We start from the raw sequence: 26,832 nt of genomic DNA, 5'->3' as shown, positions 1-26,832 counted from the left end.
TTTCTTATAGATGCTATGAATAATTAAATCAAAATATCATGAAAACAACTTGTTTAAATCACGTCCCTTAACAATAAAATCTGCATCAAACTGCAATTCTCGAAATAACTTACACAGAAAAAAATTTTTTACTAAATGTGAAAATTGTGAAATATTTGAAATGTCATAACTTTTTGTTTATTAGTTTACCATCACCAAATTTTTATGGTAGATAGCTAATATAATGGACCGTTTTCCTAAAAAATTACGTTCGAAAAAGATAGGGTTTTGAGATATTTGAGTTTTGTGACAAAATGATATTTTTAAAGGCAAAAAAATTTTTTTTACTGTGCACATTTTCTTAACAATCACCATTTAGTTGTCTAACTTTGCTGAAAAAATCATAACAATCGAACATTCCGTTTTTGCTGTGCAGCTTTTTAAATATTTTTGAACCATTTTCACATACACCCTTTTGAAAAGTTAGTCGTGACTCAATATAAAGATTTGATATCGAAAAATGACGATTTAGATGAAATTGAAAAACTGTGCAGAGTTTCAAATATTTTCGAAATGGTCGCTCAGGATCGACTGACATGCCCCCGTGGAATGCCTCTACTGGTGAATTCTTAGTGCAATCAATAGTGACAGTTTTATGTGGACTCCAAATGCCCCAGAAACGGTTCTCCGGAAGCTCCGGAACATCCGTAAAAGTGGTCTCATCCATGAGCTTCTTTATTTTTTCGTTACCATACATACTGGCAAATTGTGTATTTAATTAATAGTGAAAGTACTCTGTGATCAAATTCACCCAATACGGTCCTAAGAAAGATTCGGAACATCTGTGCCTTTTTTGTAACCAATCATACCAGCGAATCGTGGGTCCTCCGAAAGATCCGGAACATCTGTGAAAGTGGCCGATTCCAAAATTCATCCCAGAACATTGTTATTTTATTCGTAGAAATGTAGAGGTGTTCTCGGTCTCTAAAAGTAACGTTTTATACAAGTTTTCAAAAAAAACATTTAAAAGTACGTCAAAACCTTTATAACGTCACGGATTGTGTCAAGTACATTTTGCAGCCAACAGATTCTTAGCTTAAGCGCCATCATCATTTTATTGTTGTAGTATCTTCTTCTTATTATTGGCATTACATCCCCAAACTGGGACAGAGCCGCCTCGCAGCTTAGTGTTCATTAAGCACTTCCACAGTTATTAACTGCGAGGTTTCTAAGCCTAGTTACCATTTTCGCATTCGTATATCATGAGGCTAACAACACGATGATACTTTTATGCCCAGGGAAGTCGAGACAATTTCCAATCCGATAATTGACTAGACCGGAACCGGGAATCGAACCCAGCCACCCTCAGCATGGTCTTGCTTTGTAGCCGCGCGTCTTACCGCACGGCTAAGAAAGGCCCCAATTTTGTAGTAGTATATTTTACTCAAATTTTGAGTAGTCCCGCTGTTAATGAAAATGAGTCGGATTCGACTCAATTTTGAATAGTTCATTTCCAGCGTGCAGATCGTACTAACCCCTTAACTTACGAAAAAGACACCATCACCGCAAGGATTACTCGTTTAAAAAAACTATGTTATACCACAATATGTCTTTACCCATACCGTCCATTACATCAATCATTTACTATTAAAATGTGAATGGAATCGTTGGCTATATGGCTGATTATTATGACCGATGAAATTCTGCCCACCAACGGAATTTTATTGAAAACAAAAATGGTTTATGTATACTGCCACGCTATAAAAACAGCGCCAAACTATCAAAATATATAAAAAACGCACGTTTCTGACTCTCAAACACAGTTCGATGTAGATCGCCAGCAGAAACTTGTTTCCAAATGCATGTCCGTGTGCAAACGGAATGAATACTCCCGTCGTAAATAAAGTAATAATATTTTTCATCCGCACCCACACAGTACACACCCCTCCCATATTGCCGCCCATTGTTTGCCACAGAAACATTACATCTATCATTCTCTTGATCTCGGGTGTGGGAGGGAATAGCCTCCGGCTGCTGGCAGACGGGCCAAGCACGCGCGACATGGGATGAAGAATTTGCGAAATGAAACGTGGAATCTCGCTCGCGCTCCATCGTCATAAAATTAATGATGCCATGGGAGAAAAATATGAAATCTAACACGCGGCCCAGGTGTTCCTGCGGCATTCCCCAGTCAACCGGCTGGGGTTAGACATGAGACAGGTACATAAATGTGCAGTTTCTCACACGTATAGGAATAAAGGCCAAGAAAATTGACTTCGCTTTTCCCGATTCAAAGTGGTGGTTACCGGGAAAAACTGAGCCGGTGCACAGTTGCAATACAAATGCGAAAAATTGTGTTTTATTTATTCTGGGACCGTACACATGTCTCAGTGTTAATGATGGGATTGGATTAGTTCTACGAAAAATCCGAAATATTTTAGATTGCAATTGAGGGGGTTAGCAGCAGAGGAGTGTAAGTGACATTTTGGTCAAAATTGAGTTGACTACAGCAAAAAATACTTTGGTTCTAGAGCTTTGCGACAATATGTTGATAGATCGTACGTTATTTATAAAAAAATGTGAAAATTCAGAGAAAATTAATAATTTTAGAAGCTTCGATACAATTTATATGAAACGAAGAAATATTGAAAAAACTAACACTAGTTTTTCTCAAAACTAAATGTTTATCACTTACACCCATTTGCGTTTGACCCCCTCAATTGGAGTATGGGGTTTGATAAATAAATTATCTAATATTTACTTTGATGTTTATTACATGACAAAAAATTTCGATTGAGATCTTCAAGTGACTTCATCAAATTCTGTAATAGAACGAAATAGCACTGCATAAATATTTTTAGACAGCATGAAAAATATATATATTCTGCTCGGCCACTGTACATTGCTATGATTCTAGTAGTTCGCTGGGAAAAACTGAAAATGTTCCAAACGATTTCCGACACAGCAAATAGCACATGTTTACGGGAGCAGTCGAGAAACATGCAGAATTCCTCTGAAATGAATCGTACTATAATGAACACAATTTTGGCACCGGTGCAAAAAATTAACAACTGTGTGGCTCCAAGCGAGCTCACCTTTGTGGAGTGTTGGGTGCTCATGGCACGTCGGTTGGCTCGAAAATATAGTCCGAAGTCGCCGTTCTTGACACCCAGCAATATAAAGTTGGCGGTGTCACATTTAAATGGTACTAATTATCAACGCGACGACAGTGTTTTTGTGGAAGCGTGTGTTTTGGCAGCAGCTGTTGAAAGGAACAGGTTTATGCTGATCCTAACGCTTAATTAGGGCTATTTTGAAAATATTGATGGGTTTTTGAAGAAATTTAAATATTTTGGTCTAGGTATGCTTTACTAAACAAAACTACGTGAGACTTAGGGGCAAGCCAGAGTAAACGCGACGAGCGATGCGACGCAACGCGACTCTCGTAAAAGAATAACAATCATTATCAACAGGCTGTTAAATTGTACTGCACTGTCGCGTCGCGTCGCATCGCACGTCGCGTTTACTCTGGCTAAATAATTTGCTAGTTTTACCACTTAGTCTAACAATCTTAGTCTAACTAGCTCATATTTATATTGCAGTGAACAATTTTTCGCTAATAAACATTGTTTTATATAGGTTTTTTACGAAATATCGGAATTTCGTATGTACCAAGATAGTGCGGGTGGAATGAACATTGCCTGGTGGTAAAACGCTTTTAAAAACCTTACGAAACATTTAATTTTTTTTAACTTCAGCACCGTGAATATAACCAATTAACATTACGGATGCCTTTGGAAAAATCTGATATCTAGACCAACATTTGAAAAGGGCGTAACAGCCAAAATTTATTCCTTCTGATTCTTTGATTCAGAAAGAATAAATTTTGGCTGTTACGCCCTTTTCAAATGTTGGTCTAGATATATCTTTTAAAAAGCTCTTAATTATCAACCCGGACTCGTTTGATATTTTGGATAGTATTAACTATTCTTTCGGTCTCAAAACCAAAATATTAACTCAGTTAGGGAAGGACGGGACAAGAAGAGTGTCCCTTAATTTTATCGCTATTATGTCTTTCTCCCTCTAAATAATCCCGCACACTGTTAAACTTTAGTCCAACAAAAGATTTGACACTGAAAAAATATTATAAAAATAAAATGAATCTGAAATACAGATGAATTAGTAAAAGTTGATGAAAACTTGAATTTTCTTATAAGAAATCAGCATATAAAAATAAAGCTTTTGAAGGCATTTTTTTAAAATAAAAATCTTGACCAACTACACATTTTATATGTCTACAAAGAATATTTAAGGGGCATTTAAAATAATAACAGTGAAATGTTTGACCATGTTTTTTTTGTTCGGGATGCGTCCATTACATTGAACTTTTGTAGTATACCCGTGTAATTTGTTTAGTCTTACTGCTCCATTTCTATTGAAAAGAAATGAAGTAGTCGTTTTTTATCCAGATATTCCTCATACTTAATGTGAGGCCTCTTTAGATTGAGGTACCCTTCGAGAAGTGACAACTCTCAAAGGCGCGCCCCTTAATCAGTTTCGGCTTCAACAAAAAGTGGGGTAATACTGATTTTAACCATGCATCGGTACTGAAGTTCAAACATATTTTTGTTTCTCCTTATGAGTTCCGAATTCGTTTTTGTATAGAGATCAGATTTCATTTCGTTTGGCATTTCGGAATCTCACCTTTACACAGAGCTCTAATCAGTCAGAGGGTTCAGCAGATCTACCAAATTCGTATCCGCTTCTTTCCTAATTAATGAGCGCTTTGGAGCTAGGAGATTCATGTTGTCGGCTTCGAACTCAGCCTAAGATTGAGTTTCGTTTTTATAATTTACTCCATTGACTCCATCCAAAAGCATCAAAAGGTGGGTCATCTAAAAAGCAAATTATAGTCATTCCATACTCTACCGACCATCACTCATAAGTATCAACAAGAATAGTAAGAACTAAGGCACAGTGTGGTAGATCTTACACCGTAATGCACAACGTAAAGGTGTCTACCCAACATAACGGGAAAACCATGACCATACTTTTGTAGCCTTCGTTCCATGGCTTAGATGATGAATCATTAATTACTAATCAATTTAAGACTTTTAAATAGAATCGCGCCAAAATCTAGACTAGCACGATACGATCAAAATGTGGCGTCATTATGCGCTTGTGTGAATCAAGTACTCAGCCAACAGCTCCGAAGGTCAAGTTAATTTGAAATTCGCCGAAGATGTTGAGGGAGAAAAGATCGCGGCTGAACCCGAAACATTGACGAACGCCTCAGCGTAAGCTTCCAAACTTCCGAACTATTTCAATGAAGTTCGCGGGAAATGCCGAATTTCTGTTCGGCCGAGATCACCATCCCCTGTGGGTGAATTGGCCACGTGACTAACGGCCAATCATCGCTGCGAACATCGATCGCTTTCCGCCGTCTACCAGGAGCGCAGCAGTACCGGTAGGCGAACAACAGTCGGTGAGTCAAGCGATCTCTTTTTTATGGAGTGGGGCGTCCAGTGAGGACGCTTCGGAGAACTTTTTTTTTGTTCCGACCGTAGGTCGATGACTGACTGAGTCAGGAATTTGGACGCGTCCATAAAATTTTGAGGTTGGATGTGGAACTAATAAAACGTGCTCACGTAACGTAATTCGTGAACGTCCCATTCAACCTCTATTGTCAGGCACCCGGGTGTGAAGCTTCTCGTCTTCGATTACTGAATGGAAATGGGATAACACAATAGTGCTGTCCAATGAGCAGCTCGAAGTAGCTCGAAGTTGTTCCCGTCCTGCTCGTTCTTTTTTGTCAACAAATGGGCATGAGCAGGACAGGGAGAAACTTCGAGCTACTTCAAGGTCTCATTGGACAGCATTAATGTATGAGCACATGTAGATAGCTAGAATAGACAGATATAGAAAAACGCACTCACAGACAGGACAGTAGAATACAGACATGGGATGGAATTGAAAGCATGCTTGTTTGAATAAAACTCATACCTACCTTTAAGAATACAAAATAAATTTCCGTCTTAAATGTTACCGTTATATGTTCTGCGTTGTAGTATTGATGAGAGAAAGTCTTTGCTGTTGCTTCCGTGCCGTTTGATGTTAGGTTTGAATGTCTTTCGCGTGGCGGAGTTTGACTGCTTGCGCATGCTCTTCCTCGTTGGTTGCGTCTCTGGTGGACTTTAGTTGAAGTTACCAGTGATGAAAAGAGAACGTGCAGCGTAGCATTGCTGGTTGCAACGTTGCAGGGTATGCGTGATCTCATACCGTACTTTGGAGAAATAGTTTGGAGGTTTTGAGTTTTATGCTGAGGTGTAGTAGGGTAGTTTCCCGAGTTTCTGCGTAGTTAGGCGGGCTGGTTCGATCTCTTCTTCGGAGTTTTTCAAATGGACTCGCCCTGAGGCAGTCTCAACCGGGCGAATTTAGACGCGTCGTGCGGTCTCCGAATGGAGTGGCGCTTAATCCGCACGATTTTTAGAGCATCGGCCAGCGCCGACTATACTTTATAAGATTTGAAAAAAATATCTCAAATAGGGCAAGATTTGCATTTGGAAACAATCAAATACTACACAAAATACTAATACTCTTTTGCACAACCTACAATTATTATTTACTATGGGCTGAATCTGTTGAGAAACGTATATTGATTTTTGGAGGGGTGCCCTTCTTGTCCCGTAGAGATGCTCATCTTGCCCCGTAATGTATTTGAAGCAGTCAAGAACAGAATTTTTTATTAAGCACTAGCATTGTTACGATGTAATTCGTAGTTTGAACACTAGTGATACTCATGTTTTACTTTTGAGATCCTTATCTAGGCTCGGCAAATGCTGGGTAAAGCGTACCATTGATACTTCGCGTACCTGAAGGAATAAAATAGACCCCATCTCGCGCTCCTTAGGCTCTTACCCAGCAACTCCTATCCTCCTCGTGGTGCTGGCTGGGATACGTGCAACTTTAGGGAAGATCGGGTAACAAACCCCGATGGGAACTATGGTCGTATACTGACAGGGAAGGGGAGGTTTGCTCCTCTCCATACGTGCAAATCTTACTGAGCGTCTGTACTCAATGTTAGTAATGGCTCACAACAGCGTCTGTTCTCCATGTTAGGGGCGGCTGATCATCGTCCGAGTGCCAGCGAAGGACTCTAAGTGAAACTGTGCACCATGGTCCACCGGAAATAACGAGGAATGGTCCTCCGGAAATTTAGGGGGTGTCAGGCCCTGCAAGCCACCCAGAGAAAACTTACGCAACGAATAATCAACAAGAGAATACGGACCGGAACCATCGGCGAAGACCATTGCGATGAAAAGGGAGTAGCAATTCGAAACTCGGTTCATGGAACTGCAAATCTCTCAACTTCATCGGGAGCACACGTATACTCGCGAATGTGCTCAAGGATCGTGGATTCGGCATCGTAGCGCTGCAGTAGGTTTGTTGGAAGGGATCAATAATGGTGCGAACGTTTAGAGGTAATAGATATAAAGCCTGTCCACGTTAAATTTCGGACACCCATCATCCAATGTGATTTTTCAAAATTTTCACAAACCATTGAGAAGATCAATTTACATGACAGCTAAATCTCTCCGCTTTATGTGATTCTTTCAGCGTGTTTTCATTATTGTCCAAAGTGATAAAATGGCTACAAATCAATTGGACATTGTCTAAGTGTCCGAAATTTAACGTGGACAGGCTTTACCAGATCTGCGGCCACACACACGCTGAGAATAGCTTTCATAGTGATGGGCGATATGCAAAGGCGCGTGATCGGGTGGTGGTCGATCAACGAGAGAATGTGTAGGTTAAGGATCAAAGGCCGGTTCTTCAACTTCAGCATAATCAACGTCCATAGCCCACACTCCGGAAGCACTGATGATGATAAGGACGCATTTTACGCGCAGCTGGAACGTGCGTACGACAGCTGCCCAAGCCACGACGTCAAAATCATCATGAACGCTCAGGTTGGCCAAGAGGAGGAGTTTAGACCGACTATTGGGAAGTTCAGCGCTCACCGGCTGACGAACGAAAACGGCCTACGACTAATTGATTTCGCTGCCTCCAAGAATATGGCCATTCGCAGCACCTTTTTCCAACACAGCCTCCCGTATCGGTACACCCGGAGATCACCAGTGCAGACAGAATCACAAATCGACCACGTTCTGATTGATGGACGGCACTTCGACATTATCGACGTCAGGACATATCGTGGCGCTAACATCGACTCTAACCACTATCTGGTGATGGTGGCCCAAAACTATCCGTCATCAAATATGTTCGGTACCGACGTCCGCGCGGGACGACCTAGAGCGACTGAAGCAAACTGATGTCGCCACTGCATACGCGCAGCATATCGAGGCAGCGTTGCCCGAAGAGGGTGAGCTCGATGAGGACACTCTTGAGGATTGCTGAAACACAGTTGAAGCAGCCATTAACGACGCAGTGGAGAACAACGTCGGGTATGTGGGACCAAGAGTGCAGACATATTCTGGAGGAGAAGGACGCAGCGTGGGCGGTCGCGTTGCAGCAAGGTACCCGGCAGAACGTGGAACATTATAGACGGAAGCGGAGACAGCAGACCCGCCTTTTTTAGGAGAGGAAACGCCGCCTGGGAGAAGCGGAGTGCGAGGAGATGGAACAGCTGTGCCGTTCTCAAGATACTCGCAAGTTCTATCAGAAGTTCAACGCATCCCGCAAAGGCTTCGTGCTGCGAGCCGAAATGTGTCAGGATGAGGATGGGAGCATCTTGACGGACGAACGTATGGTGATCGAAAGGTGGAAGCAGCACTACGCGGAACATTTATATGGCGCTGAGAGTACAGGCAGTGAAAGAAATGACTTCGTCAGTTCAGCGGACGATGGAAGCCAACCACACCCCACCTTGAGGGAAGTTAAGGATGCCATTCAACAGCTAAATACCAATAAAGCAGGTAGTAAGGATCGTATCGGAGCTGAGCTCATCAAGATGGGCTCGGAAAAGCTAGCCACTTGCCTGCACAAACTGATAGTCAGAATCTGGGAAACTGAACAGCTACTGGAGGAGTGGAAGGAAGGGGTTATATGCCCCATCTACTAGAAGGGTAACAAGTTGGAGTGTGAGAACTTTCAAGCGATCACCATCCTTAATGCCGCCTACAAAGTGATATCCCAGATAATCTTCCATCGTCTGTCACCATTAGTGAATCAGTTCCTGAGAAGTTATCAAGCCGGCCGTTCGACAACGGACCAGATCTTTACTGTACCGCAAATCCTTCAAAAATGCCGTGAATACCGAGTCCCAACGCACCATCTATTTATCGATTTCAAAACGGCATACGACAGTATAGACCGCGTATTATAGACGAGAACAGCTTCCCTGGGAAGCTTACCAGACTGATCAAGCAACGGTGGATGGTGTGCAAAACTGTGTGAAGATTTCGGACTAACACTACAGTTCGTTCGAATCGCGCCGGGACTAAGACAAGGTGATAGACTTTCGTGCCTGTTGTTCAACATTGCGCAACATTGCGGAGAGCCGGGTGTAACAGCCGGGGTACGATTTTCAACAGATTCAGTCAATTTATTTGTTTCGCGGATGAAATGGACATTATCGGCCGAACATTTGCAAAGGTGACAAAACTGTACACCCGCCTGAAACCAGGGTTGCCAAAAATACAGATTAATCTGTATTTGTACAGATTTTTCACTAGTTTTTGAATACAGAATCTGTAATACAGATATACAGATTTTTTCAATCACGATCTGTATGTACAGATATTTAAAATTTGTATTTACCAGATCTGTGTAATATCCAATTTTTTTTAAATGTTTCTTAAGCTTCTAAAATATAAAATCGCGTATAATATTTATTTATTTTTATGCACAGTCTGACAGTTCCTTAATTTTAATGTAGTGAACTGAAAATAACTCATTACATAATTTCAAATTGTGTTGTATGGTGGACTTCTAGTGCCAAGATTTATATACAACTCTGTCTAACAGTTCGTTGTTTGAATTTCACTAATTACGGAGATAAAGCGTAAGTAGCAGTAACTTATACTAAATAATTGGATATTTTGGTATCATTTAATAATTTAATATAAGTACAGCAACTAGCGCCTTAACTCCTGAATTAGTGGAATTTGAACTTCGACCTGTTAGGCAGATAAGTAGAAAACCCTTCGCACTAGAAGTCCACCATACGACACATTATCAAACTCTACTAAGCCTCTACAAACTACTAAATGATCGAAAGCAGATTACTAAATGATTCATAACATCCTTGTTCATACACATTAAAACAGATAGCAATGGGTTTTTGCCATAAAAGTGAAGAGATGCATTATCTGCGAATGAGAAACAAAACGGTATGTCGGATGACTGTATATTATGTTTTGCGAGATAAGCCGATATTTTTTTTCGCAATTTCCTAAACTTCAATATACAAAAAAATGTACTACACATCAGTTGTTAATTTATTTTGGAAGCAAGTCCATTGTTTAAGATTTGAAATGTTACAAGTAAAAATCGCTTTGCTATTGTAACTTTGCTATTGTGGGGGTCGGAAATAGTGTCAATTTAACGTTATATTATTTGTGAATAGCTCTTGAGGGTAAATTAAAAAAAAAATCACCCGGCTTGTGACTTTCAGTTAAATTTTTGTGTTGGTTATGATTTTTTTCCCAAAGGTTAGTATCACAAGCGCCATCATACAAAATTCAATATGATTTTTTTTCTACTGATAGATAGACGTAAAAAATGGAGGCAATAACATTTCGATACAGATATTGATACAGATTTTTGGAGAAAGGAATACAGATGAAAAGATTTTTTTGGTCAAAAATACAGATTTTCATTTGGCAACCCTGCCTGAAACGTGAAGCAACAAAAGTTGGACTGGTGGTAAATGCATCGAAGACAAAGTGCATGCTTGTGGGTGGAACCGAGCGCGACAGGGCCCGCCTGGGAAGCAGTGTAAGCAGACGGGGATACATTCGAGGTGGTCGACGAATTCGTCTACCTAGGATCCTTGCTAGTGGCTAATAACAATGTTAGTAGTGAAATACGGCGCATCATCTGTGGAAGTCGGGCCTACTACGGGCTCCAGAAGAAACTGCGGTCGAAAAAGATTCGCCACCGCACCAAATGTGTCATGTACAAGACGCTAAAAATACCGGCTGTCCTCTACGGACATGAAACATGGACAATGCTCGAGGAGGACTTGCAAGCACTCGGAGTATTCTAGAGACGGGTGTACAGCAGAATATCATAGTAGATTAAGGCACAGTAGCGGTTAAGAACACAAAGTGCCTACCAAATACATACATGAATAAAAAAAAACCTTCAAAGATGTTGTTCGCTTCCGACCCGGCAGGTACGAGACGGCGTGGAGCGCAGCGAGCGAGATGGGCAGACCAGGTGCAAAACGACTTGGCGAGTGTGGGGCGTATCCGAGGATGGAGAGTGGCGTCAAATTGTTGATTCAGTGTTATCTGTTTAGATGTAGACTAAATAAAGATGTTTAGATGTAGAAATGAATTAAGCCCGTTCAACTTCGCAAAAATAATTCTCAAAAGCTTCCGTGCCTCAGCCACCGGTAAAAAAAAATCCTGCGTAAAACTACATTTGTTTACAAACGGCTGACACCTAACATATAGAGCTGGGTGGAGAGACCCCATGGGGAAGTTCACTTCCATCTGACACAATTCCTGTCAGGCCATGGCTGCCTCCGGCAGTACCTCCACAGGTTTGGGCACGTGGGGAGCTCCGTCTGCCCTGACTGCCCAGGTGTTGACGAAACTGCAGAGCACATACTGTTCGTATGTCCTCGTTTCGACGTCGAAAGAAGAGCTATGCTAGACGTTTGCGGTGGGGACACAACCCCGGCGGATACCCTTATCCAGAGGAGGCCAAGTGGTGGAGAAGTAGAACGCAGTTTCGACTGCAACCACTCAGATTGCCTGCAGCTTGCAGAGAATCTGGCGCGCCGAGCAGCAGTCGACAAGCATGACTAACTTGTGATTGGTTAGTTAGAGCGAAAACAGGCTGAGCGCGGGAAAGTGAATGAGAGGTTTGCACTTGTCGAGGTAAGAGTGTCGCAGCGGATGGCAACCGCAGTCGCCACCACGAGGCATGGTAGAAGAGTGAGCGCATAGGTGTTAGTACGGATAGTATATGCCGAGATAGGAGGGTCGTAGCGTAGAACTATTGGTACCTATCGTTATCGACACCTCGAGGCATGGCAGAGGTGAGTAGAGTGAGCATCCAAGTCAGACTCGCGTGGCATGTTAGAGGTGAGTACCCAAGTCAGACTCATACGGGATGAGTGCCTGGGTGAGCGTGAATGAGCGAGTACATTAGGTACTGCCTAATGCTGGGAGGCAGTTCCTGGGGGAACCAGGGTATTAGTAGAGAGGGTAACTCAAGTAACCTTCTGTTGCTTGGGTGGGCTTAGTGGGTCTGGCGGGCTGGCCTTCTGCCTTCCGCGCCAACCCTACTCCCTGAGTGATAATGATAGGTGTATGTATGCAGATTTGCCTCTATATAAAAGTAAATGATAAAAAAATGAACTAAATTGCAATTCAAGACAAAATTTGCAAAACGACTTATCTGCTTTTGTAAACAAAGATTCAAACGTCGATTTTACGAATCTGATAGCACTTCGACGTAAACCTACGCCATCAACAGGTAGCCGAAACCTTCACCTACCTATTGATAGTGTTGGTTTGCGTGCTATCAGATTCGTCAAATCCACGTTCGAATCTTTGTTTACACAAGTAGATAAGTCGTTTTGAAAATTTTGTCTTGAATTTTGATTTCTTTGATACAGAAGTTTTCAAGCAAACAAATTTCATATGCTGGGAATTTAGTTCTTACTAATGAACCTTTTTCCGTTTACTTGTCATAAGACGAGTTTGTACTATTCCATTGAATGTCGTCTTATGACAAGTAAATATATTCCACTAATAGCTTAAAATAATTGTCGTATCTTTTTCCGTTACTATTTTCAAAGCATGTGTGAGGCATAATCAGTAATCACCCGAGCAGGAGAAATTAATTCAATAATATCTCATTCTGTTATTGATACCATAATTTGTTATGAACTAGCCTTGCCTAAGAGGTAAAATACCTAAAAAGTAATAACAAAAATTAATATGCACATCAGGCATAACATACTCTGTTATTGCAATACCAAACGCATCACACATTATTATTCGTTTGGTATTGAAATCCCTAAGCATGTATTTTGCATATTAATTTTCGGTAAATTTTTTGTTATTTTATTTTTTATGCAAGGCTAGTTCATACCAATTATTGTTATAGAGGTTGTCGCTCCTGCTCGGGGCTCTGTTAGATAATTTATCTTAGATTTGCAGAAAACGATTATGTTTTTTTATTTTTTTCAATATTTAGCCACGCTGTTCATAATATATATGGATCCAAGAAACTTATCTACACATTGACTACTATCCTCTACGGTGCTTTGCAGAACTCGAGCCATCATGTATATTGTATCTGTATATTAATGCAAAGCAATGCAAACTACGTGTTTTATGTCTTCTCTTTCGTATTCATAACAAATCATAGTTTGTGTGTATATGCGTGCGGCTCTCGTCGCTTCGTATACTAAGTTATTCGTCGCGACTAATACAACACAACACAATCCACGGCTCCTGCCGGCTTGCGATGAATTTCTACTCACTTCTCATACGATCGGACGGTCGATAAGTTCGTTCTCAATTCAAACCTTTCTGCTAGTTTGCGTAGTTTGTTTTAGAATGAATCAATCAAGTATGAATTCTACATTTTCGAGTATTTCTAAATTGCTAATATTGTTGGTTTTCCAGAATGTTACTGTGGCCCGGGCTACGCCACTCCAATTGATGCTGTCCGAAATGGACCACGAGAGAAGATTATGTACGTGGTAACAGTGCAACCGAATTTGGAAGAGCCCCACGGTGACTATCTTTCGACGGTAGATGTTGACCCGGACAGTCCAACATATTGCCAGGTAAATCGCATTCGCTATTCGTTATGGTCAGATAAGAAACATCATCTTCACTTAGGTAATTCATCGCACATTTACGAACAGCACTGGCAATGAGATGCACCACAGCGGATGGAATACATGCTCAAGCTGTCATTTCGTAGATGATAACACGAAAGCACCCAAAAGAGATCGCCTAATTTTGCCATGTTTGAATTCTGATAGAATTTTTATCGTTGATGTGGCAACGAATCCCAGGGCTCCATCGGTGGTAAAAGTTATCGAAAGCGATGTACTGAAGAAAGCTAACGTAACGGCTCCACATACTACCCACTGTTTGCCAAATGGAAACATTATGATATCAATTATGGGCGACGCGGAAGGGAATGCAAAAGGAGATTTTGTCCAATTTGATAAGAATTTTGAATATGTTGGTACATGGACTAAAGGCGACAAGAAAGCCATATGTGGTTACGATTATTGGTACCAGCCTTACTTCAATGTGATGGTAGCTTCAGAATGGGGCGCTCCAAAGCTGTTCAGACGCGGTTACGAAGACTCTGATGCTTTGGATACACTTCAGTATGGTCGTCGTTTGAACTTCTACAAGTGGAATGAACAGGAATTGTTCCAAACGATTGAATTAGATGAGGATGGTATATGTCCGCTTGAAATTCGATTTCTGCACAATCCTAAGGAAAATCAGGGTTACGTTGGATGTACGTTGTATGCAAACGTGTATAGGTTTTTCAAAGATGAACAATCGGATAAATATTTAGTCGAAAAAGTAATTGACATTCCAGCGAAGAAAGTAGAAGGATGGGGTGGAGAGTACATAAATGGAATGATGACTGATATTCTCATTTCATTGGACGATCGGTTCATATACTTCAGCAATTGGCTGCATGGCGACGTAAGACAATATGATATCACCGACCGATCAAATCCAAAATTAACTGGACAAGTATTTCTCGGAGGTGCTATATTGTCTGATTCTAAAGTGAAAGTAACCGAAGATAAGGAACTCACGGAACAACCAGATCCAACTTTCATTAAGGGCCGACGACTTTTGGGTGGACCGCAAATGTTGCAACTGTCGCTGGATGGCAAACGCTTGTACGTGTCATCGAGCTTGTTCTCCCCTTGGGACAAACAATTCTATCCGGAAATGGTGAAGGCGGGTGGAACCATCGTACAACTTGACATTGACACGGTCAATGGGGGCATGAAAATCAACGAAAGCTTTTTAGTGGATTTCGGCGATGAGCCGTATGGTCCATCGCTACCGCACGAAATGAGGTAGGATATAAATGGCATTTGGATTGGAACATGAACTAATTAAATTTTTCCTACAGGTATCCAGGAGGCGATTGTACTTCCGATATATGGATTGTGAATGAGTAAAAACTGTTAGCTTGTACATTCCGTTGCAATTGTCGGCTAAGTCTGACTGATAATAACAACCAACTTCAGAATAATATAGTATGCGAAATACTTCCTTCAAGTGCCTGTTGAACGTAAGTGTGCAAGAGAGCCTAATGATTGATTTCGAAACACATTTCAAATCAACAATATTTTGATCAACCTTCTAAGACGAGTTAAGTAACTCCATTTAATTCCACTAATTTTTTCGATATCTTTGCAGATACGTATTTCGACCACAATTGTGTGGTCGAAATTCGTATCTGCAAAGATATCGAAATAATTGGTGGAATTAAATGGAGCTACTTAACTCGTCTTAGACGGTTGAATACATTCCACTAAAAAAAGAATAAAAAATAAAAAGAGCTTAAAATATTTTTCTGAAAATGTTTTGATGGACCTACCTACATTCTATCTTAAGGAATCAATGTCCTAAATGGATTCAACATAGCAATTTTTGCAATTAAATACAATAAACCAAACTCAGAAACGTGTATTTTTTGCAGACCCATAGTTTTATATACCAATCCACTCAGCTCGACGAACTGAGATGACGTATGTCTGTGCGTGTGTGTGTATGTATTTATGTGCACTTACTCTCAACCAATTTGGTCGCAACAAGTTGCATTCGACGAGGTTTCCTGACCCATTGTTTCCTAATGAAATTGGCCAGATCGGGTTATGAGCTCAAAAGCTACGGCCAAAATACTATTTTTTCATATGCACGAGAAGGCACCAACAACACGTCAAGTAACTCTATTTGATCTAGTTTTAATTTCCTCCCCCCTATATAGTTATCTTTTTAGGAAATTCATTCAGATATTTCTTCTAGATATCTTCATGGCATTCAGTTTAAAATTACATACATCCATCGTGGAACCATTACTGAAATTTCACCAGCTACTCCATTTGACAGTCTTTATGAAATCACTACAATTACTAATACGATTTCATTTAACATGTAATGTTGATATCAAAAGTAAATATTTTTTGGTCGACTTTCCTTTGTGCGTTGCTAATAAGTTTACACAAACCTATAGATATCTAATTTCCGTGGCTACATTATCAAAACTTTCGAACATCAGCTCCAACTCTTCTACGGTAGCTTCATTCACCGTAAAACTTTGCTAACCAACGAAAGAATTATTACAATTTCAATTTCCTGAATGGGTTAAAAAACTTGCTCTTTTTTCAACCGAAAGAGCTTCCATCAGCAGTTTCATCCATCATGATTCGAGAGTTGAACAGGGACGATAAGCTTCCGCCATAGTTTCAAGGAAATGGCCACACTAAATCACAAATCGGGGATGAAAAGTTCTCGGCTTTCACAAATAGTAGCTCGCTCGGATATGAAACCATCGAGCGGTTGACCCTTCAACCCTACCGCCTGGCTGGCTGGTGTGGGCGGGGGAAGAATGCTATTTAACTCTACTGCAGCAACAGCAAAGTATCTGCCTCTGTTTGCTGTGCCGTTCCGGCGGACCCCCAATTCTTTGATGAAGAGTAAATAAACTGAAAGAGCAACGCCTTGAGAGTACACGGAATGCAATATGCAATTTATCAACTGCCACTGGATTTCTATTGAAACTTTATTCATTAAAATTTATAAATTTTGCAGAAAGCTTCGAGAAGTCTGTTTTAATTGATTACTTTAGTGGCTCACAAAAGTTTGTTGTTACACGGAACCACGGTACTGCGCGTGCCCTATTTATTCATATTCGCATAGGTTGTATTTTTTATACATATCACTAGCAAACCCGTCGAGCTTCGCTCGTCCAAAGTTAATTAGTTAGCACAAACAGTTATTTTGTATTCACAATTTAAGTTTTGTGTTCACAAATTAAGCTCATATCCGGAGGTGCAAATCTTACTGAGCGTCTGTTCTCCATGTTAGGGGCGGCGGATCATCGTCCGAGTGCCAGCGAGGGACTCAAGTGAAACTGTGCACCATGGTCCACTGAAAATAAGGTGAAATTGTCCTCCGGAAATTTATGGGGTTTGATGTCAGGCCCTGCAAACCAGCCTTTAAAAAACAACGAATAATCAATAAGGAAGTACGGGCCGGAACCATAGGCGGTGACCACTACGACGAAAAGGGACTAGCGATTGGAAACTCGGCTCGTGGAATTGCAAATCTCTCAACTTCATCGGGAGCACACGCATACTCGTTGGAAGGGATCAATCGTGCGAACATTTAGAGATAATCATACCATCTACTAGAGCTGCGGCAACACACACGAGCTGAGAACAGCTTTCACAGTGATGGACAATATGCAAAGGCGCGTGATCGGGTGGTGGCCTTCAACTTCAGCATAATCAATGTCCATAGCCCACACTCCAGACGCACCGATGATGATACGGATGCATTCTACGCGCAGCTGGAACGTGAGTACGACGGCTGTCCAAGCCACGACGTCAAAATCATCATAGGAGATTTGAACGCTCAGTTTGGCCAAGAGGAGCAGTTTAAACTGACTATTGGGAAGTTCAGCGCTCACTGACTGGCGAACGAAAATGGCCTACTACTAATTGATTTCGACGCCTTAAAAATACGGCCTTCCAACACAGCCTTCCGTATCGATATACCTGGAGATCACCACTGCAGACAGAATCACAAATCAACCAGGTTTCGATTTATGGACGGCACTTCTCCGACATTGTCGACGTCAGGCATATTGTGGCGCTAACATCGACTCTAAGCACTATCTGGTGATGGTTAAACTGCGCCCAAAATTATCCGTCATCAACAATATTCGGTACCGACGACCGCCGCGGTACGACCTAGAGCGACTGAAGCAACCTGATGTCGCCACTGCGTACGCGCAGCATTGTCGAAAGAGGGTGAGCTCGATGGGCCCTCTTGAGGACTGCTAGAATACAGTTAAAGCAGCCATTACCAACGCAGCGGAGAACAACGCCGGGTATATGGGACGAAGGCGACGGAACGATTGGTTCGTCGAAGAGTGCAGACAGATTCTGGAGGAAAAGGACGCAGCGCGGGCGGTCGCGCTGCAGCAAGGTACCCGGCAGAACGTGGAACGTTATAGACGGAAGCAGAGACAGCAGACCCGCCTTTTTCAGGAGAAGAAACGCCGCCTGGAAGAAGCGGAGTGCGAGGAGATGGAACAGCTGTGCCGTTCTCAAGATACACGCAAGTTCTATCAGAAGCTCAACGCATCCCGCAAAGGCTTCGTGCCGCGAGCCGAAATGTGCCGGGATAAGGATGGGAGCATCTTGACGGACGAACGTATGGTGATCGAAAGGTGGAAGCAGCACTACGAGGAACATCTGAATGGCGCTGAGAGTACAGGCAGTGAAAGTCAAGGCAGCGGAGGAGATGACTACGTCAGTTCAGCGGACGATGGAAGCCAACCAGCCCCCACCTTGAGGGAAGTTAAGGATGGCATTCAACAGCTAAAGACCAATAAAGCAGCTGGTAAGGATGGTATCGGAGCTGAGCTCATCAAGATGGGCCCGGAAAAGCTGGCCACTTGCCTGCACAAACTGATAGTCAGAATCTGGGAAACCGAACAGCTACCGGAGGAGTGGAAGGAAGGGGTTATATGCCCCATCTACAAGAAAGGCGACAAACTGGAGTGTGAGAACTTTCGAGCGATCACCATCCTTAATGCCGCCTACAAAGTGATATCCCAGATCATCTTCCGTCGTCTGTCACCATTAGTGAATGAGTTCGTGGGAAGTTATCAAGCCGGCTTCGTTGACGGCCGCTCGACAACGGTCCAGATCTTTACTGTACGGCAAATCCTTCAAAAATGCCGTGAATACCAGGTCCCAACGCACCATCTGTTCGTTGATTTCAAGGCGGCATACGACAGTATAGACCGCGTGGAGCTATGGAAAATTATGAACGAGAACAGCTTCCCTGGGAAGCTTACCAGACTGATCAAAGCAACGGTGGATGGTGTGCAAAACTGTGTGATGATTTCGGGCGAACACTCCAGTTCGTTCGAATCGCGCCGGGGACTAAGACAAGGTGATGGACTTTCGTGCCTGTTGTTCAACATTGTGCTAGAAGGTGTCATGCGGAGAGCCGGGTGTAACTGCCGGGGTACGATTTTCAACAGATCCAGTCAATTTATTTGCTTCGCGGATGACATGGACATTGTCGGCCGAACATTTGCAAAGGTGGCAGAACTGTACACCCGCCTGAAACGTGAAGCAACAAAAGTTGGACTGGTGGTGAATGCGTCAAAGACAAAGTACATGCTTGTGGGCGGAACCGAGCGCGACAGGGCCCGCCTGGGAAGCAGTGTTACGATAGACGGGGATACCTTCGAGGTGGTCGAGGAATTCGTCTACCTCGGATCCTTGCTAACGGCTGACAACAACGTTAGTCGTGAAATACGAAGGCGCATCATCTGTGGAAGTCGGGCCTACTACGGGCTCCAGAAGAAACTGCGATCAGAAAAGATTCGCCACCGCACCAAATGTGTTATGTACAAGACTTATTAGCGTACCGGTAGTCCTCTACGGACATGAAACATGGACAATGCTCGAGGAGGACTTGCAAGCACTCGGAGTATTCGAGAGATGGGTGCTTAGGACCATCTTTGGCGGTGTGCAAGAAGACGGTGTGTGGCGGCGAAGAATGAACCATGAGCTCGCCCAACTCTACGGCGAACCCAGTATCCAGAAGGTAGCTAAAGCCGGAAGGGTACGATGGGCAGGACATGTTGCAAGAATGCCGGACAGCAACCCTGCAAAGATGGTGTTCGCTTCCGATCCGGCAGGTACGAGACGGCGTGGAGCGCAGCGAGCGAGATGGGCAGACCAGGTGCAGAACGACTTGGCGAGCGTGGGGCGTATCCGAGGATGGAGAGATGCGGCCTCGAACCGTGCATTGTGGCGTCAAATTGTTGATTCAGTGTTATCTGTTTAGATGTTAACTAAATAAATGAATGAATTGTTCTAGGTAGTCTACGAACTCCATATAGTCAAGGTCTGTGGATCAATCTCCGTAATAGAGGCAGTTATCGAAGAATAAACAAGTTGAGTGACCCCTTCTTGGTATATGTTTGTATACCAAGTAGTTCTTGTTGTTCTCATTTTTTTCCTTGTTGGGTACATTTTCCACTGCGACCAGTTGGTTGATCTATTGTGGCAGGCCCCGTTTTAATGTTTGTGCCTTGTCAGTGTGTCATATCACTATGAATTTGAGTGATTTCCACTTGCTGATTGTAGGCATTATCCCAATAAGGTATAACATATCTTATGAAATGTATTGCCTTACTGGGAGAAGTCATCCATACATCTGATGGTTGTATTAGTCCTTTATCGAAAAATTTGCGCCTTTTTTGGAAAAGTGCTTTACAGGTACACAATAAATGTTCCGAATCTTCCGTGTCCCTTTCACAGAAACGACAGGTATCATCTTGAACTTTACATAGTTGTTTCAAATAATATTTACTCGGGCAGTGTCCTGTTATTAAACCGCAGGTATTTAAATTTTTTATAGATAGACTGAGCAGTTTTTGAGTAACAGTTTTGTTGGGTGATATAAACCTTGTTGTTCTCATTGGTTCCAGGTAGTCTACGAACTCCATAGAGTCAAGGTCTGTGGATCAATCTCCGTAATGGAGGCAGTTTTTTTTTTTTTTTAGAATGGCCCGCCACTATCCCCCACACCAAGAAGCTCATTTTCGGAGCTCCCTGGTAATGGACGCATCTATATTTTTTTCAAACATTATAATTTAAGGAAATAACAAAAAAACAAATATGTATGCTACGGTATGTGTGATGGACTATTTACAACAACAGTTATGAATAGATTATACCCAGTGGAACTTGGTTCCTTAAAAGGGTTTCCTAATATGCATTTAAGAGTTGATACAAAATTATTAACTTTAAAAAAAAAAGAGTGTAAATGTTTACAATTAAGGCTGGCGATTGATACGGTTCAAATTATAAAAGTAAGTTGATATTGGACTTAAAATGTTTTTTTATTCTGGTTTTAATGGTTTGTTAATGGTTTTAAAATCTTCTGGAAGGGAGTTGTATACTGATGGACCATAAAAGGAGGAAATTCGCATTTGGCCCAAACAGGTGGTTGCACTTGAGCGCAATACATTACTTGCAAATCGAGTATTATGTACATGGTTATCGAAGGATAAACAAGTTGCGTGACCACTTCTTGGTATATGTTTGTATTCCAAGTATTTCTTGTTGTTGTTATTGGTTCCAGGTAGTCTACGAACTCCATAGAGTCAAGGACTGTGGATCAACCTCCGTAATGGATGCAGTTATTTAAGAATAAACAAGTTGTGTGACGACTTCTTGTTATATATATGAATTCCAAGTAGTTTTTCTATTGTCATTGGTTCCAGGTAGTCTACCAAATCCATACAGTCAAGATCTGTGGATTAGTCTCCATAATGGAGGCAGTTATCGAAGAACAAACAAGTTGTGTGACCTCTTCTTGGTATATGTTTGAATTCCAAGTAGTTCTTGTAGTTGTCGTGGCTTTCAAGTAGCCTAGAAGCTCCGTAGAGTCAAGGTTTGTGGATCAATCTCCGTAATGGAGGCATTTATTGAAGAATAAACAAGTTGCGTGACCTCTTCTTGGTATATAATTGTATTCCAAGTAGTTCTTGTTTTTGTCGTGGGCTCCAGGTAGTCTACGAACTCCATAGATTCAAGGTCTGTGGATCAACCTCCGTAATGGCGGCAGTTATTGAAGAATAAACAACTTGTGTGAACCCTTCTTGGTATATGTTTGTATTCCAAGTAGTTCTTGTGTTTAACGTGGGCTCCAGGTAGTCTACGAATTCCATAGAGTAAAAGTTATTAAAGAATAAACAAGTTTTGTGCCCCTTTTTCTTTCTTTCTCTTCATTGGCATTACATCCCCCACTAGGACATTGCCGCCTCGCAGCTTAGTGTTCATTAAGCACTTGCACAGTTATTAACTGCGAGGTTTCTAAGCCAGAATACCATTTCTGCATTCGTATATCTTGATGCTAACACGATGATACTTTTATGCCCAGGGTAGTCGAGACAATTTCCAATCCGAAAATTGCCTAGACCGGCACCGGGAATCGAACCCAGCCACCCTCAGCATGGTCTTGCTTTGTAGCCGCGCATCTTACCACACGGCTAAGGAGGGCCCCTTTTTCGGTATATGTTTATATTTTATGTAGTTCTTGATGTTGTCGTGAGTTTCAGGTAGTCTACGAACTCCATAGAGTCAAGGACTATGGATATACCTTCGTAATGGAGACAGTTATTGAAGAATTCTGAAGTTGTGTGACCGCTTCATGGTATGAATTTGTATTTTAAGTAGTTATTTTCGTTGTCGTGGGCTCCGACAATGGAGGCAGTTATTGAACATTATACACTTTGTGTGACCCCTTCTTGGTACAGTAATATCTGGATTTTATCACCCCCTAGATGAGTTTTGGAGTGATAAAATAGAAAATATTTCAATTTTTTAATTTGTTTCGCAAATATGAAAAGCAACATTCGTGAATGGAGCCCGTAATTTCTTGTCGAAGAGACTTACAAACTTCTTGACAGGCACTTAGAAATGATTCATAATGAGCTGCAGGCGGTGAAAGTTATTTCATGAAAATCATTGGTGTTTGCGGCATTATTTAAAAAAAAAATAAACTAACAAAATCTCAAAAATTATTCGAGTGTTAAAATTGGGTAGAAAATGTGATAAAATCGGGGGAAGACAAAATCATGGGTTGACAAAATCGGAGAGTGACAAAATCGGGTTAATACTGTATATGTTCGCACTTCATGTAGTGCTTTTTATTGTCATTGGTTTGAAGTAGTCTACGAACTGCGTAAAGTCAAGGTCTGCAGATCAACTTCCGTAGTGGAGGCAGTTGTTGAGGAATAGGCAAGTTGTGTGACCGCTTCTTGCTATATGATTGCATGAGTAGTTTTTATTGTTGCTATTGGTTCCATGTTGCCAACGAACTTCATAGAGTCAAGACCTGCTGATCAACCTCTTTGATGGAGCCAATAATTGAAAAAATAACAAGTTGTGCAACCTCATCTGAGTGAATGTATGCATTTCAAGTAGTTTTTGTTTTTGCCAAAGGGAAAGCATGACTTTTCAAACAGGCCGAAAGATCTCTCGTTACGCGTTAAGTTCTTGAGGAGTTGTCAAGGGTTTTCTTGGATAACCATGAACATATGCAATGGAAGCGATCTATTCTATGTACCACAAAGGGCATATGCCACTTTTGAAACAATCCGAAGGGTCTTTGGTTACGTGTGAAGATCTTGAACCCTATTCTAGCGTTTATTTAGAAGACATATGCAATGGACGCATTCTATTCTTCGTACCACAAAGGGCATGTACCACTTTTGAATCAATCTAAAAGATCTCTGGTTACGTGTGTAGATGTTAAGACCTTTTCCAGGGTTTTCTTGGGCGCTCTATTCTATGTATCACAAAACACAGGTTCAAGCTCCAGGAGGTTCTCGAAAAACTTTAAGTACTTGGAAATGATTATCAACGTCTTACTGTGCGTCATCAAGAATCTGCACCACTTACTGCCGTAATCTGGAAAAGTGACGTAACCGCTATTTTACAACATGCATGTTTTCCATTTTTCTGTTAAAGAGCTCGATGAGTAGTACTCGTTAACACCATTTTTGGCGCATACGTCACTTTTTCACATTACGGCAGCTTATGACTTCTTGATTTCTTGGCGTACCAAGAACATCTTAAAGTCACTCCTCACGGAATCCAAGTTCCAAAGTGCTGGCGTTTTCGGGGGCACACCACTCGATACGGAGGCGGCGCACAACTGTCTTTTTTGTTGATTTAGCTATGCTGCGTCGCAGCATGCGTGAAAAAATAAAAATGACAGTTGTGCGTTGCTTCCGCATCGAGTGGTGTGCCCCCGAAAACGCGAGCACTTTGAAACTTGGATTCCGTTAGGAGTGACCAAGGCCTCTGCACTCAAACAATTGGACGACCCTAATACCGAAATTGGTAAAGTAAGTTAAATATCAAATTTTGCTTACATAAAAGATATCAAACTTTTTTTACGCAACAAATTCCAAATAGCGCTCCCTCTTTTTACGCTCAAAATTCCAAATAACGCTCCTTCTTTTTAGGCCCTAAATTCGAAATAACGCTCCCTCTTTTTACGCTCTGATTCCAATTACGCTCCTCCGTTTTGGGCGCAAAAAGAGGTTTTGCAGTATTCACTATCACTATGCATTTCGGATACACGCCAAGAATAATAAAACGGTATTCTCGGAATAATATATCACATCGTTTCATTTTTACCTTTTCGTTCACATATCAACTGTTGAGCAATACATTCCCAATCATTTGATCGAAACTATGCAAAACAATATATCACGGTAACAGTTTCGACATGCGGGTTGGTCCTATTATTGTGTGGTGTTTTTTTATAGCCACATGTGTAGCAGTCGCCATGGCTCAATTGGCACTTTTCACTGAGGATTATTCTCATCCTCGTTAACAACCCATATGTCCGAAGTGCAGTCGCCGCCAGGATATCTAAAAGCGAAGCTCAATTACGTTCCATGTTGCTGTCAATCAAACTGATTACCCATCCTCTTACCTCATTTCATGCGCTAGCGTTGGGCCATATGGTTCATTGCCGAAATCGACTAAAAAGTTTTCGTTGATTTTCATACCTCCGTTGACCGTGTCGATGTCAAGCTGGACTATCGTCCCACCCACTTTCACCATTTCCGGATAGAACTGTTTATCCCATACGGAGTACAAACTTGTTGACACGTACATGCGCTTGCCATCCAGTGATAATTGCATCATTTGTGGTCCACCCGTAAGTCGTCGGCCTTTTATGATTGTTGGATCCGGTTGTTTTGTGAGTTCCTTATCTTCGACTACCTTCACTGTGGAATCGCTTACTATGGCACCACCGAGAAAGACCTGTCCAGTTAGCTTTGGGTTTGATCGATCTGTAATATCATACTGCCGCACATCTCCATGTAGCCAGTTGTTAAAATAAAGAAACCGATCATCCAACGAAAGTAGAATGTCAGTCATCGTTCCATTGATGAACTCCCCTGACCATCCTTCTACCTTTTTAGCTGGAACGTCAATCACCTTTTCGATTAAATATTTTTCCGATTGTTCATCTTTGAAAAATCTGTACACTTTAGAATACAACGCGCATCCGACATAACCTTGGTTTTCGTTAGGGTCATGCAAAAATCTAATTTCAAGTGGACATAAACCATCTTCACCGAGTTCAACTGTTTGGAATAGCTCCTGCTCGTTCCATTTGTAGAAGTTCAGTCGACGACCAAACTGTAAAGTGTCCAAAGCATCAGAGTCTTTAAATCCACGTCGGAACAACTTTGGAGCCGCCCATTCGGAAGCTACCATAACATTGAAGCGAGGCTGGTACCAATAATCGTAACCGCACATGGCTTTCTTGTCGCCTTTAGTCCATGTACCAACGAACTCAAAATTCTTATCGAATTGCACAAAATCACCTTTTGCATTTCCCTCAGCATCGCCCATAACTGAAATCATAATGTTTCCATTTGGCAGACAGTGGGTGGTGTGTGGAGCCGTGACGTTAGCTTTCTTCAGTACATCGCCTTCGATTACTTTCACCACCGATGGAGCCCTGGGATTCGTTGCCACATCAACGATAAAGATCCGATCAGAGTTCAAACATGGCAAAATTAGGCGATCTCTTTTGGGTGCCTTCGATTTATCTTCCACGAAATGACAACTTGAGCATGTATTCCATCCGCTGTGGTGCATCTCATTGCCAGTGCTGTTCGTGAATGTGCGATGTATAATCTAAACGAGAATCATATCATATTTCTGTCTAATCATCGTGAATATCAAATTCAGCAAACCTGACAATATGTTGGACTATCGGGATCGACATCTACCGTCGAAAGGTAATCTCCATGAGGTTCTTCCAGATTCGGTTGCACTGTTACCACGTATAAGATGTTTTCACGAGGACCATTCCGGAGGGCATCCAGCGGCGAGGCATAGCCAGGCCCACAGTAGCATTCTGAAAACGAAGCAAAGAATGAAAATCAATTTGGATAGATCGATTATGATGAGTTTCAGACTTGATTGATTCATTTTAGTGCTTGCTAAGTAAACAGGGAGAAAAACCGGTTTTTTAGAGAACGAACGTACTATTCGCGCAACAGTACATGAGTGAATGAGGGATTTTGTTACCAACCAGTTAAAGCATTAGATTGTCCAGTGTGGTTTGGGTAGACTTATACAAATGAAAGTTCAAGCGAAGATAGCCACCAAAACACTTCTTGAATGTGTATTTGGGATCGATTTTTTTTTCGCTGATTCGATTTCGGCGCTGTTTTCAAAACAAACTGGTGTGACTATCAGATAATATTGAATCTTATCTATCCGATAGCCTCATCAGTGGAATCAGATGGCGGAATATGTTGGTGTGTTGATTATGTTGTACCACCTGCTGTGATTATGGG

The 26,832-nt window shown here is 41.8% G+C and overlaps 2 protein-coding genes across 2 annotated transcripts; one reads left to right on the top strand and one right to left on the bottom strand.

The window, feature by feature from the left end:
• The first annotated feature begins 13,625 nt into the window (after positions 1-13,625).
• On the top strand, positions 13,626-15,813 carry LOC134227233 (methanethiol oxidase-like). The gene is made up of 4 exons (XM_062708583.1): positions 13,626-13,755; positions 13,812-13,975; positions 14,031-15,250; positions 15,307-15,813. Exons 1-4 carry the CDS (start codon positions 13,743-13,745, stop codon positions 15,353-15,355), a joined length of 1,446 nt encoding a protein of 481 aa, XP_062564567.1. The 5' UTR covers positions 13,626-13,742; the 3' UTR covers positions 15,356-15,813.
• An 8,792-nt stretch (positions 15,814-24,605) lies between these two features.
• Positions 24,606-26,575, bottom strand: LOC134227231 (methanethiol oxidase-like). The gene is made up of 4 exons (XM_062708580.1): positions 26,449-26,575; positions 26,224-26,387; positions 24,945-26,164; positions 24,606-24,880 (listed from the first exon to the last, which is right to left on the bottom strand). The coding sequence occupies exons 1-4, from the start codon at positions 26,459-26,461 to the stop codon at positions 24,814-24,816; spliced, it is 1,464 nt and encodes a 487-aa protein (XP_062564564.1). The 5' UTR covers positions 26,462-26,575; the 3' UTR covers positions 24,606-24,813.
• Positions 26,576-26,832: the final 257 nt, after the last annotated feature.

The sequence above is a fragment of the Armigeres subalbatus genome, chromosome 3 (genome assembly GCF_024139115.2).
Source record: "Armigeres subalbatus isolate Guangzhou_Male chromosome 3, GZ_Asu_2, whole genome shotgun sequence".
Taxonomy (NCBI): domain Eukaryota; kingdom Metazoa; phylum Arthropoda; class Insecta; order Diptera; family Culicidae; genus Armigeres; species Armigeres subalbatus.
The sequence above is the reverse complement of the archived record's forward strand: the minus strand, read 5'-3'. Positions and strand labels throughout refer to the sequence as shown.